This window comes from Eurytemora carolleeae, unplaced genomic scaffold (genome assembly GCF_000591075.1).
Source record: "Eurytemora carolleeae unplaced genomic scaffold, Eaff_2.0 scaffold579, whole genome shotgun sequence".
In the NCBI taxonomy this organism is placed as follows: Eukaryota; Metazoa; Arthropoda; class Copepoda; order Calanoida; family Temoridae; genus Eurytemora; species Eurytemora carolleeae.
Window position 1 is genome coordinate 1 of NW_019396466.1, and position 15,311 is coordinate 15,311.

General features: G+C 32.0%; 2 protein-coding genes across 2 annotated transcripts; one reads left to right on the forward strand and one right to left on the reverse strand.

Annotated features, from left to right (window-relative positions):
• Positions 1-20: 20 nt before the first annotated feature.
• On the forward strand, positions 21-4,573 carry LOC111703818 (uncharacterized; the record flags this gene model as incomplete). Its single annotated transcript, XM_023475882.1, is given in 8 exon segments — positions 21-100; positions 574-639; positions 985-1,076; positions 1,566-1,652; positions 1,985-2,037; positions 2,291-2,367; positions 2,739-3,007; positions 3,730-4,573. Coding segments are annotated over 8 exon segments (917 nt in total), but the record flags the coding sequence as incomplete, so codon positions are not given.
• Positions 4,574-5,787: 1,214 nt separating this feature from the next.
• Positions 5,788-14,621, reverse strand: LOC111703819 (tetraspanin-3). Its single transcript, XM_023475883.1, has 10 exons — positions 14,598-14,621; positions 11,448-11,563; positions 10,822-10,930; positions 9,768-9,882; positions 9,274-9,335; positions 8,898-8,961; positions 7,825-7,980; positions 7,406-7,530; positions 7,104-7,145; positions 5,788-6,721 (listed from the first exon to the last, which is right to left on the reverse strand). Exons 2-10 carry the CDS (start codon positions 11,560-11,562, stop codon positions 6,556-6,558), a joined length of 954 nt encoding a protein of 317 aa, XP_023331651.1. The 5' UTR covers position 11,563; positions 14,598-14,621; the 3' UTR covers positions 5,788-6,555.
• Positions 14,622-15,311: the final 690 nt, after the last annotated feature.

The window sequence follows — 15,311 nt, forward strand, 5'->3', positions numbered from 1 at the left end:
TTATCTATATTATTATTTAGAGGATAGACTGTATATTGTGACATGTGGTAAGGCTGGTTTCCAGAACAGTAGAAAGGAAATTAGTGTCGTTCATCTTAAGGTAAAACAATTCTTATATTTTAAGACAGTTGGGATCTTTTGAATAAGATATAGCTAACCTAAAACACTTAAAGTGATAAAAGTAAAACTTTTGAATAAAGGAGCTTAGGTCACTAAATCCTTTAAATCAATAATCCTTTCTGCTTTACTAATTACATTGGTAGTAGTTAAACATTTTTGGGGCTCTCGTTGGAATTATTTCCGAACTTTGTCATAAAACAAACTTTTTTAATTAAGAAACGAGCTTAGCTCTATCTGTTATGCCGAAAGTTATCGGTTCTTATAATGAAATTCTATTCTGCGGAAATTATCTAAAAAATAAAGCTCTTCGCTAATATATATATGTATTTATGTGTTAGCTAAAGCTGGCCAAACGGCTGAACCAAATTGGCTGAAATTATTTTAGGGAATCCAAAGACTAAAAATGATTTTTTTTTCAAAATATTTTAAAATCTTTTAAATTCCAATTTTTAGATAAGTGATGGTAGACAAAAGCTGAACGCTGTTTTAGAGGGTAGTCAGTACAAGCTTCAAGTACAGGTAGTACACTGTACACTATACAGGTTTATTAGTAAACTGTACAGGTGAATTAGTGCACTGTACAATGTACGGGTGGATTAGTACATTCTACATTGTTCAAGTACATTAGTACTCTGTATCCTGTACAGGTCTATTAGAAAACCGTACACTGTTATAGATTAGTACGCAATAAATATGTACGTAAGGGTGTAAGTACAGCGTTTATTTGAAAAAGCTATATATATTGTTATATATAAAAAATGAATTTTTTTGAGGGTATAAAGCTGGCAACCCGGGGAAAAAATTGTTTCTTTCATAAATAACTCACTGGGAAATTTGCCAACTGAAAAATATATTTTTTTCTAGGTTTTGAATCCTGACCCGGAGTTTGGAATTCTTGTGAAGAAGTGTTTTGCATTTGATGATTCTGATACTTTCGTACAACTCGTAGACGACAGGTCAGATTAGTACACAGTACATAACAGTACAGATATCTAAACTGTACAGCATAGTACTGTTAAATACATTACAATGCAGTAAAGTACACTGTACTTTACAGAAAATTACACTTCCTAAGATACATAATCACAGTAGACTCTGCTTCATTTCAAGTATATAACGGACTTTAAACAGTTAGAGCAAGTTGTAAGTACACATAATGCATAAATAAGGCAGAATGAGACAGTAAACCAAATTAACCATTCCCTTCTAGTGAAATTCATGAGGTAAATTAAATAGTATAGGACACCAGTATAAATTAAAGTTCTGCGTGGTAAAAAGGCATGGTCCATCGCAATAAACTAAAATAGGCGTTTAAGCTAGTATAGTATATATATCTAATTTTTACAATGTAATAGTATATTTATAAATTAATCATTCCCTTCTAGTGAAATTTATGAGGTACAGTGGAGTATAGGACACTAGTACAATATAAAAAAATGTTTCAGGGGTTGCAGAGCACAGAAATTAATCTCAGACTTTTCATACGATGATTCCGCCAGCACAGCAGAGGCAGATATATATTCTATGTTCAGGTAAATATACTCCACCGCGCTATGGATATTATAGTTTTATGCAAGAAATATCCAGTTAATTGGCAAGGGTTACAACAATGTTTCAAATTAAAAGTGCCAAAGTACTCAAGTACTCATTCTGAGACAGATATCTGTCCTAAAAACTCCGCCTAGCCAGATGTTTCTAGGTTTATTTATTTTTTTTTATATAAAATGTATTCCAAACAAAGGATCTGAGTCCATATTTTAAGGATATACTAATGAATTAATTATTTTCCAAATCAATTCATAAATAAAACAGAAGCGTCATAATTTCTATTCCTTTAAAAGTTTTTAAATAATTATGTTTCCAGGATGCCCCACACTAACCGAACCTACTTCCAATGCGACGTCGAGATATGCAGAGGTTTATTATAGTTTAAAAATTTTTAAAAATTACCTTTTTTGTTATGAATAAATCCAAAATAGAATAAATGTTAAAGAAAAACTACGATTTTAAAACCAATTTTGAGTTCAAAGAAGAGGAAAAGGTTCATTGTATAAGACAAAATAAATTTTTTAATAATTTTTTTGTTAAAAATAATATACAAAAGCTAGATACAAAGAGATGATTATAAATATGTTTTTATCTATTTCTATCCTTGACCCTGGTACTCTAGGTTCATGTCCCCGACCCAGCTGTGAGCTGACCCGTCAGGAGATTCAGTCATCAGACGATCCTTTCACAAGAACACAGGTACAATCTATCTATATATAAACTAATTTGCCTGTCTGTCTGTCTTGAATCTAAATAACGCCAAAACGGCTGGTCCGATCGGACCCAAACATTTTGCAAAACTTTCGGTCGAAAATTGTAAAATTGCTTCCCAAAAATCTGCGACAGTTTCAGTTTTAAGAAGACAAAAAGAATTGTTAGTAAAAAGGCAAAGTTTAAAATCTAAATAATATTACTAAAAAAAGAAATAAAGTGCAAAATATTTGTAGTTTTAAGAATCTATATAAATTATAGACTCAAGATAAAACTGAAGTTAATGCTCCGAAATATGGCATAAAAATAGTTTGACCGAAAATACAATTTCTCTTTTAATTAATTATTCTAAAATTAAGGCGGATGACACAGTTACCACCTCTACCTCTGTATTTGTGGCGGAACCTGGATCTATCGGAGCTATCGGGGCCGGGCTCTGTGGTATCGGAGATGTAAACCCGAACTGGTTAACCTACCTCTGCATCGCTTTCGGGGTTCTTTTCGGGATTATGCTGCTGATCAATATATTCCTGTGCAGTGCAATGACCTGCAGCTGTACCAAGACGGAGGTTATTGAGAAGGAACCAAGTATTTATGATGATTACTCCGTGTATGAGTCACAGTACGGGTAAACACTCATTTCTAAATTAAAACTTTTTTATTGAAAATTTTAAAATGAAAAAATAAATGAATAAGAATAAATCAAAGAATGAGATTTCAGCAACGACTGTACACTTATTAATTGTGTAGAGTTTCTATTATAATCCTTGTTTATTCTTGATCAATATTGGAAAAAATTTATTTAATATTTAACATTTAAAGGCTTTTGGTCACCATTAATAGGTGTTGTTAACCCAGTATTTTATTTCAAATTACAAAATTCTATGCAAATCGCGAAGGCTAGAACCAAATTGATTTTGGAATGAGATCAATCTTTTTTTATCTGATGCTTGAGTTGTGAGAATATTGTAAAAAAGAAACTTTCATCGCTTACATTGGAGAATCCAGTCTAATTCAGCATCTGCTGTATATTCTAGCAGCTGCAGTATTTACCTCCAAAGTATAAACATCATATAAAAATAAAACAATATGTGAGCGACCCGAATTCAATTTGGAATGTTTTTTATTGCAAAAGGAAAGGGTCAGTTTGAAATTAGTTGAATGAATTATTTTTCAACTACAATACAGCAAATTGGGGATCTCACTGTAATCTTACAACGTTCTCATTACTGAAGCATCTTATGAAAAAAATTATACCATTCAACAAAAACTACGCTCAATGTTCATTACACAACTTGCTATATCTCCAGATGATATAGTTCATAGTATTTACTGATTGCGTATTTTCAGATACGCAAGTAAAGCGTACAACTCTGAATCTGATTACGGGAGTGAGTATGGACTAGGAGAGGGAGAGGAACGACCCCGGCAGCATGCTCCGTCAGATGCAGGAACTCTTCGGAGCAAATATAGTCGGGCAGATAATAATACTCTCTCCAGGAGTAGGCAGGGGTCTCATGGAGGGAGCAGATACCTTGAGTAGTTTCCAGCTTTTAATCATGCCTAGAGTAATTGTCCTAAACATTTTCTGAAGAATTCCTGGAGTAAATCCCTAACCTACTCCAATGTGTATCCGGAGTGATTCGTCAACCTGGAGTAAATCCTTAATCCCTCTATAATAAACCCGGAGTCTGATCAAAGTTTCAAGTATACCTATAGAATAAATCCTCAACCTTCTTCGCAGATTTATACGCGGAATAAATCCTCATTCTACTCCGCAGCAAACCGGGATTAAATACCTATTGAATCCCTACCCTACTGGGATTAAATCCCTAATATGAGTTAATACTGCCAGAAGAATTTTGAATGACATGTGAAACATAACTTACTAAACCCAATATGCCTATATATCTAGGTTAAAATACTGTTTAATGTATCATAAATCTGAACTGTTTTAACCCTATTCAAATCTATTAAAAGATCTCGGAAGTTTGCAGAATTACAGAATTCTATGATCCAAGGAAAGAAATTGAAGATTTTAAGTAGAGTGTGATCATATGGTCTAAAAGAAGTGAATAGAAAATGTAAAATCTCATCAACCCTAACACAAAACAAATACAAAATCAATGATTATGTATAGTAATATTGCCTAACAGTGAAATTAATAAAGAAAATTTAAAACATTAAAACCTAAGTGTGAATGTCGTCTTACTAATTTACTATTTTGGAAGTTCGGAGATAATTAAGTTTTCACATTTAAAATGGTATTAATACGACTGAAAACGTAATATCAAGGGACCCTCAATTTAAAGAGTGGAAGACCGATTCACAACAATGGGGAATATAATTGGCGTTTTCGATCTGAAAACGTGTTGAATTCTGTTCATTACGTTCTTTGTCTCTACCTCATAAAATCCTGCAGGAACTTTAACAGCTAAACAACAATTACAAATTAGAAATTTTTAAATAGGAAAACTAGGATATTTTTCATTATTTTTGCTCAGGCTAATTGGTTTAAAGGATATCACTTGAAATTACGTCTACAGTTCCTTTTTATTTGAGTCCCTCATGGTACATGTAATCTGTTTTAAGTGTCTATGTTACAGAGATTTGACTTGGATATGTGAGTCTCTATGTTTGTTTTTATCCAATAACTCAAGCTTTAACGCCAAAATAGATCCAGAATACTCAAAAACCCTAGATTTTCAGCTCGCAAATTTTAAATAAAATCAAAAATATTAATAATGACAAAGAATGTGTCAAAATAAGGACTGAAGATTAACGGAGATATTAAACTTTTGAAAGTTTTTGTTGTTATTTAATAAAATAGAATCTTGAAAGATATGGTAACTGGAAATCCTGGAACAAAGACGATATAGAAATCTGCAATTGATTCCCACGTTTATTGGGACACCCTTTATATAAACAAAACTTAATAAGACGACATCCTATTTTCAAGAAACTATGTTCAGTAGCTGACACATTGTATTTGGTGAGTTTTAAAGGAACAGTTAAAAAGAAAACAAGCAAAATTATCGAAATATAATGCAATGGAACCCATACAACTGTAGAATATGATGACGAGTTCCTATTATTAAGAAAACAAGGAAAATTATCGAAATATAATGCAGTGGAACCCATACAACTGTAGAATATGATGACGAGTTCCTATTATAAAGAAAACAAGGAAAATTATCGAAATATAATGCAGTGGAACCCATACAACTGTAGAATATGATGACGAGTTCCTATTATTAGTAGGAAACGTAACTGCATGGTTAGTTTAAAAATACCAACTTTTATTTTTAAAAGCTGAATTTTGAAACATAATACATTTGAACCCTTAACACTGTGAAATATGAAGACGACATCTTATTACCTAATGTTTCCAGCGGTTATAGATATTAATTTAATAAGAAATTTTACGGTTTATTAAAACGAGATCCATAGGTAATACATATATTTACAGAGACTGCAGTTTGTTTTAATTTCACTATAAAATAATTATGTACAATCTGTCGTACAGTTAAGGGCTGTGACTGAAGTCATTTGTCTGTTTGGTACATTATGACGTGTCCGTTTTTTAGCGGATTTATTTTTAAGGGGCTCGGCATTGATTTGGAATGAATTAAAAATTAATCTTGAGAAAATTTACTCAAAACTAGTCAAACAAAGCATACGACTTTCTATTTATGTTTTGATTTCTAAGAAGCTTTTTTTCAAATTACAAGTTAACAAGTAAACATTGAAAGAATCTGTTAATTGACAGCTTGACTTTGTTTGCATTCGTATGTGAATCAAAGCTGTTTAAAAGCTTGGTATAAACATACAACTTTATATATTTCTTGGTTTCAAATATATGAGCACATGTTTATCATATATTGTACAATGTCCCATTAAGCATGGGAATTAGAGACAACATTGAGAACGAATTTGATTTGGAATTTTTGACAAACATCCAAGAGTTATATCTAAATATGGTCGTATGTCTAGTGAGCTTTCCAAAATTGGAATGGAAATGAAAATATCAGACCATTAATCCTTATATTTTGTTCACTAACAAAAGCCGCGTTGATCAAAGATGAGCTGAATTACCATGTTTAGTGCGACACCCTGAATTTAATCTATAAATACAATTGCATTAAATTAGCGATTAACATGCACACTCTCTCTTGATTAAATACATGTTCCCGTTTCATTTGATGGTTCTGTGTATAATGTAGCTTTGAAGTCGGCTCTATTATAAGAAGTTGAGGATATTCTGTCTTCATCCACCATTGATTTACTTCCTCTGGTGCTGGGAGCTCCGGAGTCAGTGAAATGATACAAGCTTCGCTTTTCACTGAAATTCACCAATAATTAATCAATTAATCATATTAACTGAAAACATTAGTAAACATTTTTTGTTGCAAAAGAGGACGACCACATTCGGACGCACGAATGATCATTGATCATGCATTAAGGAGGATGCACTAATAATTAGGACGCACATTGAGATCGCACTTGTAAGAACGTTATAATATACACCAAGAAGGAACATGTCTGGGACACATAAAAGTGATTTGATTTAAAGCAAAAATCGATGAGAATGTTGCCAAAAACTTCTTTAACACCAAAGCTAACAAGAAGTGCTTTTCAGTGCTAAAATGTACATGTAAAGGGCTACAGAAAAACATAAGATACATATACATTAAACACACATAATCTTTGATTTGTAAACCTACCCTTGGTTCAGTATCATTAGTCTTTCCTTCTCACGCTGAACCCTGAAATAAAAAACAATATTTTTATTTTTAAGAAATAATTTGTAAATCAACCTGTGAAAACCCGACCTAATGAGTTTCTAACAAAAAATTATATTTGTTAATAGATCGAATGGTTTATGAAAACTGTTAACTTTCATGCCTTAAAACTTTACAATTCCATTGGAATTTAGAATCCTTTCTAGTTGTAGTGGTAAGAAAACCCGTAGGTTGGGAAATCTTTCCAGTAGATCGATTGATAAGTTACAAAATCAAATATTGACCTGCGTGTGAGTGCAGCACAGTACGCGGAGGACATGACAATGCAAACCATCTGAAGGAGGGCGAGCAGGGTTCCACTGATCAGATAACCAAGCAGAAGAGGTTCAATATCACGTGTCATACGACCCTAGGATATTCAGATCTCAAAAAATAGTTTAAGCAACATCATAAACTGCAAAATGAAAATGATGAAAATGTGGTCCGAATCAGACTGTTAAATATTTAACGCAATTTCTATTCAACGATATGGTTACTACCTCGATGGTTATTTCTCATTAAAAGTGCCAGGAGGGGGGGGGGGGGGGGGTCAGAAGACGCAGAAGACGATCAAAAACAAAATATCTTAACCATAGTTTTTCAGATAAACGATAAAACAGCCCAATGTTGATTAAACATCTTTTTTATATAATAAGATACATACGTCAAGAATAGCGAGACATCCATGAGTGTTGATTTCTAGATAAGGATGAAGTTTTCCTCCAATATCCTTCCCACACCCTGTAGTCTCATATAGGCAGCAGGAGTCAGGTACGGTGGACGCAGGGACATGACCAGAGACAGCTCCAGACTGCCAGTCCTAAAGTATACTTGAGTATATAGTTTATAGTCCTAGAGTCTACATGGAGTATATAGTCATAGTCCTAGAGCATACATGGAGTATAGAGCGTACAGTCATAAAGTACACATGGAGTCTAGATTATATAGTCCTAGAGTATACATTGAGTATATATGGAGTAAAGTATACTGATAATATAGTCATAGAGTATATATGGAGTAAAGTATACTGATAATATAGTCATAGAGTATATATGGAGTAGAGTAAACTGATCATATAGTCCTGGAGTATACATCAGTAGTGTATTTTGGGCCCTTTATTTTAGCTGAAAGGGCCCAAATTACACTACTTACATCTAGTAAAGTAAACTGATCATATGTCCTACAGTATATATGGAGTAAAGTATACTGATCATATAGTCCTAGAGTATACATGGAGTAAAGTATACTGATCATTTAGTCCTAGATATATATGGAGCTGATCACAGTTTATAAAAAGTTTCTACAAGTCTAGGACCTTGTATCCTGTAATGTTTAGTGGGATACACTGTATCTATCTGTACCTTGTATCCTGTAATATTTAGTGGAATACACTGTATCTATCTGTACCTTGTATCCTGTAATATTTAGTGGAATACACTGTATCTAACTGTACCTTGTATCCTGTAATGTTTAGTGGGATACACTGTATCTAACTGTACTTTGTATCCTGTAATGTTTAGTGGGATACACTGTATCTATCTGTACCTTCTATCCTTGTATTCCGTAATGTTTAGTGGGATACACTGTATCTATCTGTACCTTGTATCCTGTAATGTTTAGTGTGATACACTGTATCTATCTGTACCTTCTATCCTGTAATGTTTAGTGGGATACACTGTATCTATCTGTACCTTATATCCTGTAATGTTTAGTGGGATACACTGTATCTATCTGTACCTTGTATCCTGTGTTCATTTGCTGCAAGCCACAGCATTGATAATTTCTCTGCAACTCGTCCCAGCTAAACAAAAAATAATATTCTAAGATTTTAAGATTTAAAAAACAGGCTTCCCGGGTGCTTACATTTTAACTTTTAATTGTGGCTTTATTTCTATTGTTCATAAAACAACAAAACTTTTCAGAGTTATTGCTTTAGTTGTGAAACTTTAAAAATTTCACGAAAATTAATTTTTTTTGAAGCAAATTTTTATTTTGACTACTGTCATATGAGTTGCACACAAATTTTGGGCCCGATCAGTTCAGTCGTTTTATTGTTTGTTGGATATAAGCAAACTGAGACACAGACAAGCAATGTATATATATAGATTCTTACTTTTCTCGTTCCGCTGGATATTTCCAGTAGTTGGTGGTAAAGTCATGAAGATTATAAGACATCTAAATTTAGAAATACAATCAATTATGTAATTTTTATCAGAAGCGGCTTGATTTTGATTTTCAAGAATAGATTTTTAATAAAAATATATAAAATTTTAAAATTTGATAACACATTTCCCTCCCACCCCCAGCTTGTCACAATTTTGACATAAATATTATTACCAAATTACTAATACAATTTTTTTCCCAGGGGACGGGGGGGGGGGGGTAACAAATTTCGGCGCGCTTCGCACGCAATTATTCAATTATTCTCACCCCTTCCCCCTTAAAAAATCGGCAGTCGCCCCCTGATTAATATTATCATTAATTCTTATTAATATTTTTATTACCATTATTATCGTCATTATTATAATTATTATTATTTATCACTTATTATTATTATCAATCTTATTATTATTATCATTCTCATAATAAACATCTATAAATATTAACCTTATCTAGAATTTTATTCTCCAGTTTAGATCTGAGGTCATAAGCTGTAAAGACGGAAGCGAGCATGGTTATGAAAACCAGGGTGAGTAGAATAGCATGAACAATTAATCCTGGTCTAAATATTAAACCAGGGTGAGTAGAATAGCATGAACAATAAATCCTGTGGCCGAATTTAAAGAATTTGAGCGGTGGTTTAAATTTAAGCCGCGGTTCCACTTAAAATTGTATCAAATGTTTCAAGATTTAAGCCGGCGCTTAATTTAAACCGGGTTTTGGCAGATTTAAACCGCGGCTCAAATTTTTTAAATTCCATCTCTGGTCTAAATATTAAACCATAAAAGGGAATGATATTGTAATTTCAAGTGACAGATCCATTTAAAAACGGTCATGGAAGATATCCTAGTTTTTCTACCTCAAAAATAGTTAATTATGACAACTTCCTCCATTGTTTCTGAAGCAGAAATGCTTTATAGAGAAACCGCAATTTGCTAATATTTAATTTTCAAAAAGAAGATGTTGTAATTGCATGCATTCTTAATCCGACAAAGCTTATAAAGGTATCGTTGTACCGTTGTACCGTTGTACTGTTGTACCGTTGTACCGTTGTACCGTTGTACCGTTGTATTGGAAAAATCTCTCTTTTAATGTAGAGTCACTTAAAATTACATCTCTACATTAAATTATTTTTTAAATTTCTTTATTTTTATTTTCAATGTTTTCAATATATTTTGTAATCTTTATTTGATTTTTTTTCGAAAAAACTCATCAATGTAAATACAAAGGAATTTAGTCTTTGTCACAAACTCAAATTTTCCAATATCTTCTAAATCTTTGCAACCTGATATTTCAAACTTACATTTCATAGAATTTTCATAGAATTCATAGTTTGAAATATAAAGTCTACGACACTGAGATGCAAAGATATAGGATTTAGAAAATCAGAGTTTGTGATAGAAACTCAATTCCTATATCGTTTTTTTTTACCAAAAATGTATTTTCATTTTTACAACTTGACAAGATTTTGTTTAGGTTCAAACAAACTTCTAAATCATACCTTGAAGCAGTAGCTCCTACTCCTACTCCTAAAAGACCTCCGATAAGACCTCCTCCTCCGGCTATTATTATTAAATAAGGAACTGCGGCGAAAGCTCCGTGAACAAAACCTAGACATCATCAACAAACGAGTTAACACGGAGAGAAATTAAAGATCCATGAAGAAGAATTAAAGAATAGTGTATTGCAGAATTTATATTAATTCTTCAATTCTTAAGTTCTCCAAAAAATTTTATTTGTTAAAGCACTATAATATATTTTCTGAAATGGAGGAGGTGAAATGGAGAGGGGGGGGGGGCGTCTCTCAGCCCTATCTCAAACTGGCTTAATTTTCGGTTTTGCGAAATTATACTCTAGACGTTTATACCCCCGCCCCCCCCCCTCTCTCCACCTATTCTGATAAATTATTATCTTTTTTAGAGTTTTAATGAATATGTAACATTTATAGTCATATTCAATTTTTCTAAACTTGCTTTCAAGCATGTCGTTAAAGTTACTTTATGATCTTGTTGTAAATATAAGATGTGAAATTTTAAATTTGAATAGCATGTCGATTAAGTTCATACATCACTCTACAACGTGAAATATTAGGTGTTATAAACTTCCATAAAATGAAAAAATGCATACTTAGTGTTGGTAAAAGGTAGAAAGTGATGAGCATGCTACCCAGGTAGATCAGGACAGTTGAGCAGATCAGCAGAAGGAGATTAAACCCAACTATTGCAGGACCGTAGACACCCATTCTATACAATGTATATATATATAAATGTTTATCTGCTTTTTTGATTGAACATTAGATTAAATATATATAAATATATATCTATTTATATATATATTCATATACAGGGTGTCCCAAAAAACATGGGAATTCAGTGACGAATTGGATATCGTCTTTGTTATGAATTAGCCTTGTAAACCTAATTTCAAAAGCCATAATATTATAATGTCTGCTAGAGTTTATTTTATGAAAACAGTAAATGGCTATAAGATGTGTCTATAATGTCTCCGCAGTCCGCAAGATGAACAGTGAAGACGTACAAGTTACTCTGTTTTTGAACTGCAATTTTCTTGTTTTACTAAGTACAACCGTATGCAGTCAAAACATAAACAAACAAAATGGAAACATAGCAGACGAAACTCTTACAGATTACAGCTTTCTCAGTAGGTATCACTATACGAAATCAAAGAATTATTTATTATAACACCCTGTATATAGACTGATAAATATATATATATATATATATATTTATTGATTTAATAGCTGGTAAATGCGGTGGAGGTATATGTTGTCTATTCTATGATATAAAGAAGTATAATCAGGACGGTTGAGAAGATCAATAGAAGGAGAATAAACCCAACTATTGCAGGACCGTAGACACCCATACTATAGTAATACTAAAGTAATAACCATAAAACTGTGGAAGAGGAAGACGACTATTGACCCCAAGTTATGATTTTAAACTGTGAACAGAAAATACAGAAGTTGTGTATACGTACACAGACTCATTGATTTTTAAGCTACGGGGTAAAAATATGTGTTTTTATAACAACATCATATTATGGTAAGATTGGTTTAATGTTGTCTTTCTTTTCCACAGTTTTATGGTTCTCACTGTACACAATACAGATACAAAAACTAGAGGCGCAACTTGGGTATTTTTAGAGGGAAAGGACGGGGTTTTTGTGGAATGTTTTTTGTAAAGGTTTTGCCACAAACTATAACTTTTTAACCCCTATAATTTTTGCAACCCGATGTCATAGACCTTTGATATTTCAAAATACCAATTTTGTTATATTAAACAGTCTAAGTCCGAATCATCAACGGTTTACACCACCAGATTGCAAAGATACAGGGATTAGAAAATTTTAGTTTGTGGCAAATAGTCAGTACCTTTCCCTTTTTTCTATATCTAGAAGGGGGGGGGGGGCTCTAGATGGTTGCCTTCCCCCTTAGTTGCGCCTCTCACATTCTTTTGCAAAAGTTTCAAGCTTTTAGTTTTGCGTTTTGAGTTTTGAGTTTCGTATATTGTCAAATTTCGAGTGTTTTTATTTATTAAAAACCTCCCTAGACCTTTAACCTAGAGCATCCCAAAATCTAGACCTTTAACCCAGAGCATCCCAAAATCTAGACCTTTATCCTAGAGCATCCCAAAATCTAGACCTTTAACCTAGAGCATCCCAAAATCTAGACCTTTAACCCAGAGCATCCCAAAATCTAGACCTTTAACCTAGAGCATCCCAAAATCTAGACCTTTAACCTAGAGCATCCCAAAATCTAGGCTAAATGCTCGTAATATTTAAAGCAGATTCTTAAAAAAAATGTCGCTAATAATTTGGTATTTAATTTGTAACTTTTAAAACGTTGAAAATATCAGCGATATATCAAACTGTTCAAAATTTCAAAAATTATTAGAAACATAAATTATCAAACGAAAAAACAAAGACAATTTTCATTCATCTTTTTACTGCCTATAGGGGATGACTAATAAAAATCAATGCATATAAAGAAAGTTAACTCTAGATAAATACTGTTTCGTTCACAAAAAAGTAAATAAATTTTAAAAAGAGTTAGAAAAAAAATCAAATTATAACTTATTAAAAACAAAATAATGGGTTTGAAGACAAATTATAATGTAAAATTTTTTCCTGAATGAGGTCAAAGTACTAGTTTGAAGGGATGGAGCTATAGCTAGGGTTTGACCAGTTTTAGACAGTTTATGGGTTTAAACTGAATTTCAAGGGTCTTATACTTCTAACCGTTTTCTTTCAGTTTAAATTTAAATCTTGATTTAAACCAAACATTCAGGATTTCAAGAACAAATCATGAGATGTAACTGTAGAAAAATAAATCAAATTTCAAGTTTTTTATTACTACGTTTTAGAAATTTCGAAAAAGGAAATAACTTAAGTTTTTTTTGATTGTTAAGAATTTGTTTGAAATTTTTTTTCCCCCACCCTAGTTCTCCCAACCAATAAATAAAGAAAAACATATTTTTTTATTAAACATATACAATACACTAACATATATATATAGGGTTTTTTCTTCCATTTAACACAAATACAAATCAATACTCACAAGTTCACAAAAACCATTTTAATATTTGTTAAACTTTCAGAATCTTAGACTTTAAATAAATCCACCACTATGTATTTAAAGGATTTATATTAAATAAATCCCCAATTTGATTTAACTAAAAAATATCTGTAAACCCACACACCTTAGATGAAAAAGTATAAAAAGTATAAAAAGTATAAAAAGTATAAAAAGTATAAAAAGTATAAAAAGTATAAAAAGTATAAAAAGTATCTACCCACCTGGTTCAATATTATTATTTGTCTTCTAATCACAAATCCTTTAATTAACGAGCTTGATAACTCGTTATTTTGCTAAACAATGATGAATATATATATATTCTAATCAAGCTTCAAAAACTCCCAACAATCCAAGAGGACTGTTTGCTTCGATCTCGTTAGTAAAACTGAGCCTTTAGTTTAGTCAGAGTGGTAGAATTGTAAATTTAAAGTTTGGCGGTTGAGCTCGGGGGTTGGGGCTTTCAAAACTTCATGGTTCACAAATTCGACAAAACTCATACTTTTCTTTTTTATCTCATCCCAACCTTTCCCCGAGTTACACTATTTTTGGTTTTGTTAAAAATCATAAATTTGTTTATCCAAGTTTCGAATTTTACATTGATAATATAGACCTGGATGAAACCTGTGACTCACTGTACACCTCTAATGTTACGCATAGTTTCTAGGCTCTTGTATCAGATATACCTAGCTCTATAACTAGCTCCACTAGGTTATATATTTATCACAATGCATTTATATCTGAGGGATCAATTTCAAACTATAAACTGGAATTAGCTTCAAGGCGGGGGGTAACTTGAAACCATTTCTTTTATTGCGGATTTTATTAGAGACTTATACTTTTACTAACTTATTTACTTATTAGAGACTTCTACTTTTACTAACTTATTTACTTATTAGAGACTTATACTTTTACTAACTTATTTACTTATTTTTAAACCAAATATTTTTTAGAAGTTAGTGAAGTATTTTTATATGCTTACCTATCACTTCCTATCCTGCCATCCCTGTCCTCTAGTACTAGTAGGCTTGGTTTACAATCTATTTCGACATGATTAAACCTATTTCTGGGATTCCCTTAACTGGGAGAATGTACAGCTACTGTCCCCTGATATGACGCTTGGTTTTAAAGTAAATCCCTGTGTTCGTTGTGTTGTGACCTAAAAATTATATTGGAACTATTCAAGGACATATATTGTTATCATTATTATTATTATTATTATGATTATTATTATATTATTATTGCTCTTATTTTTGTTATTATTATGTCTGTTATATTCCTAATTTTTCTAAGAATATATTGTGATGAACTGTTTCATGCTTCAAGGTCTAATTATGTGTTCTGTGAATTCTGCGTAAACATGACTCACAAAGTGTTTTTTTCAAAATGATTGAGAATGT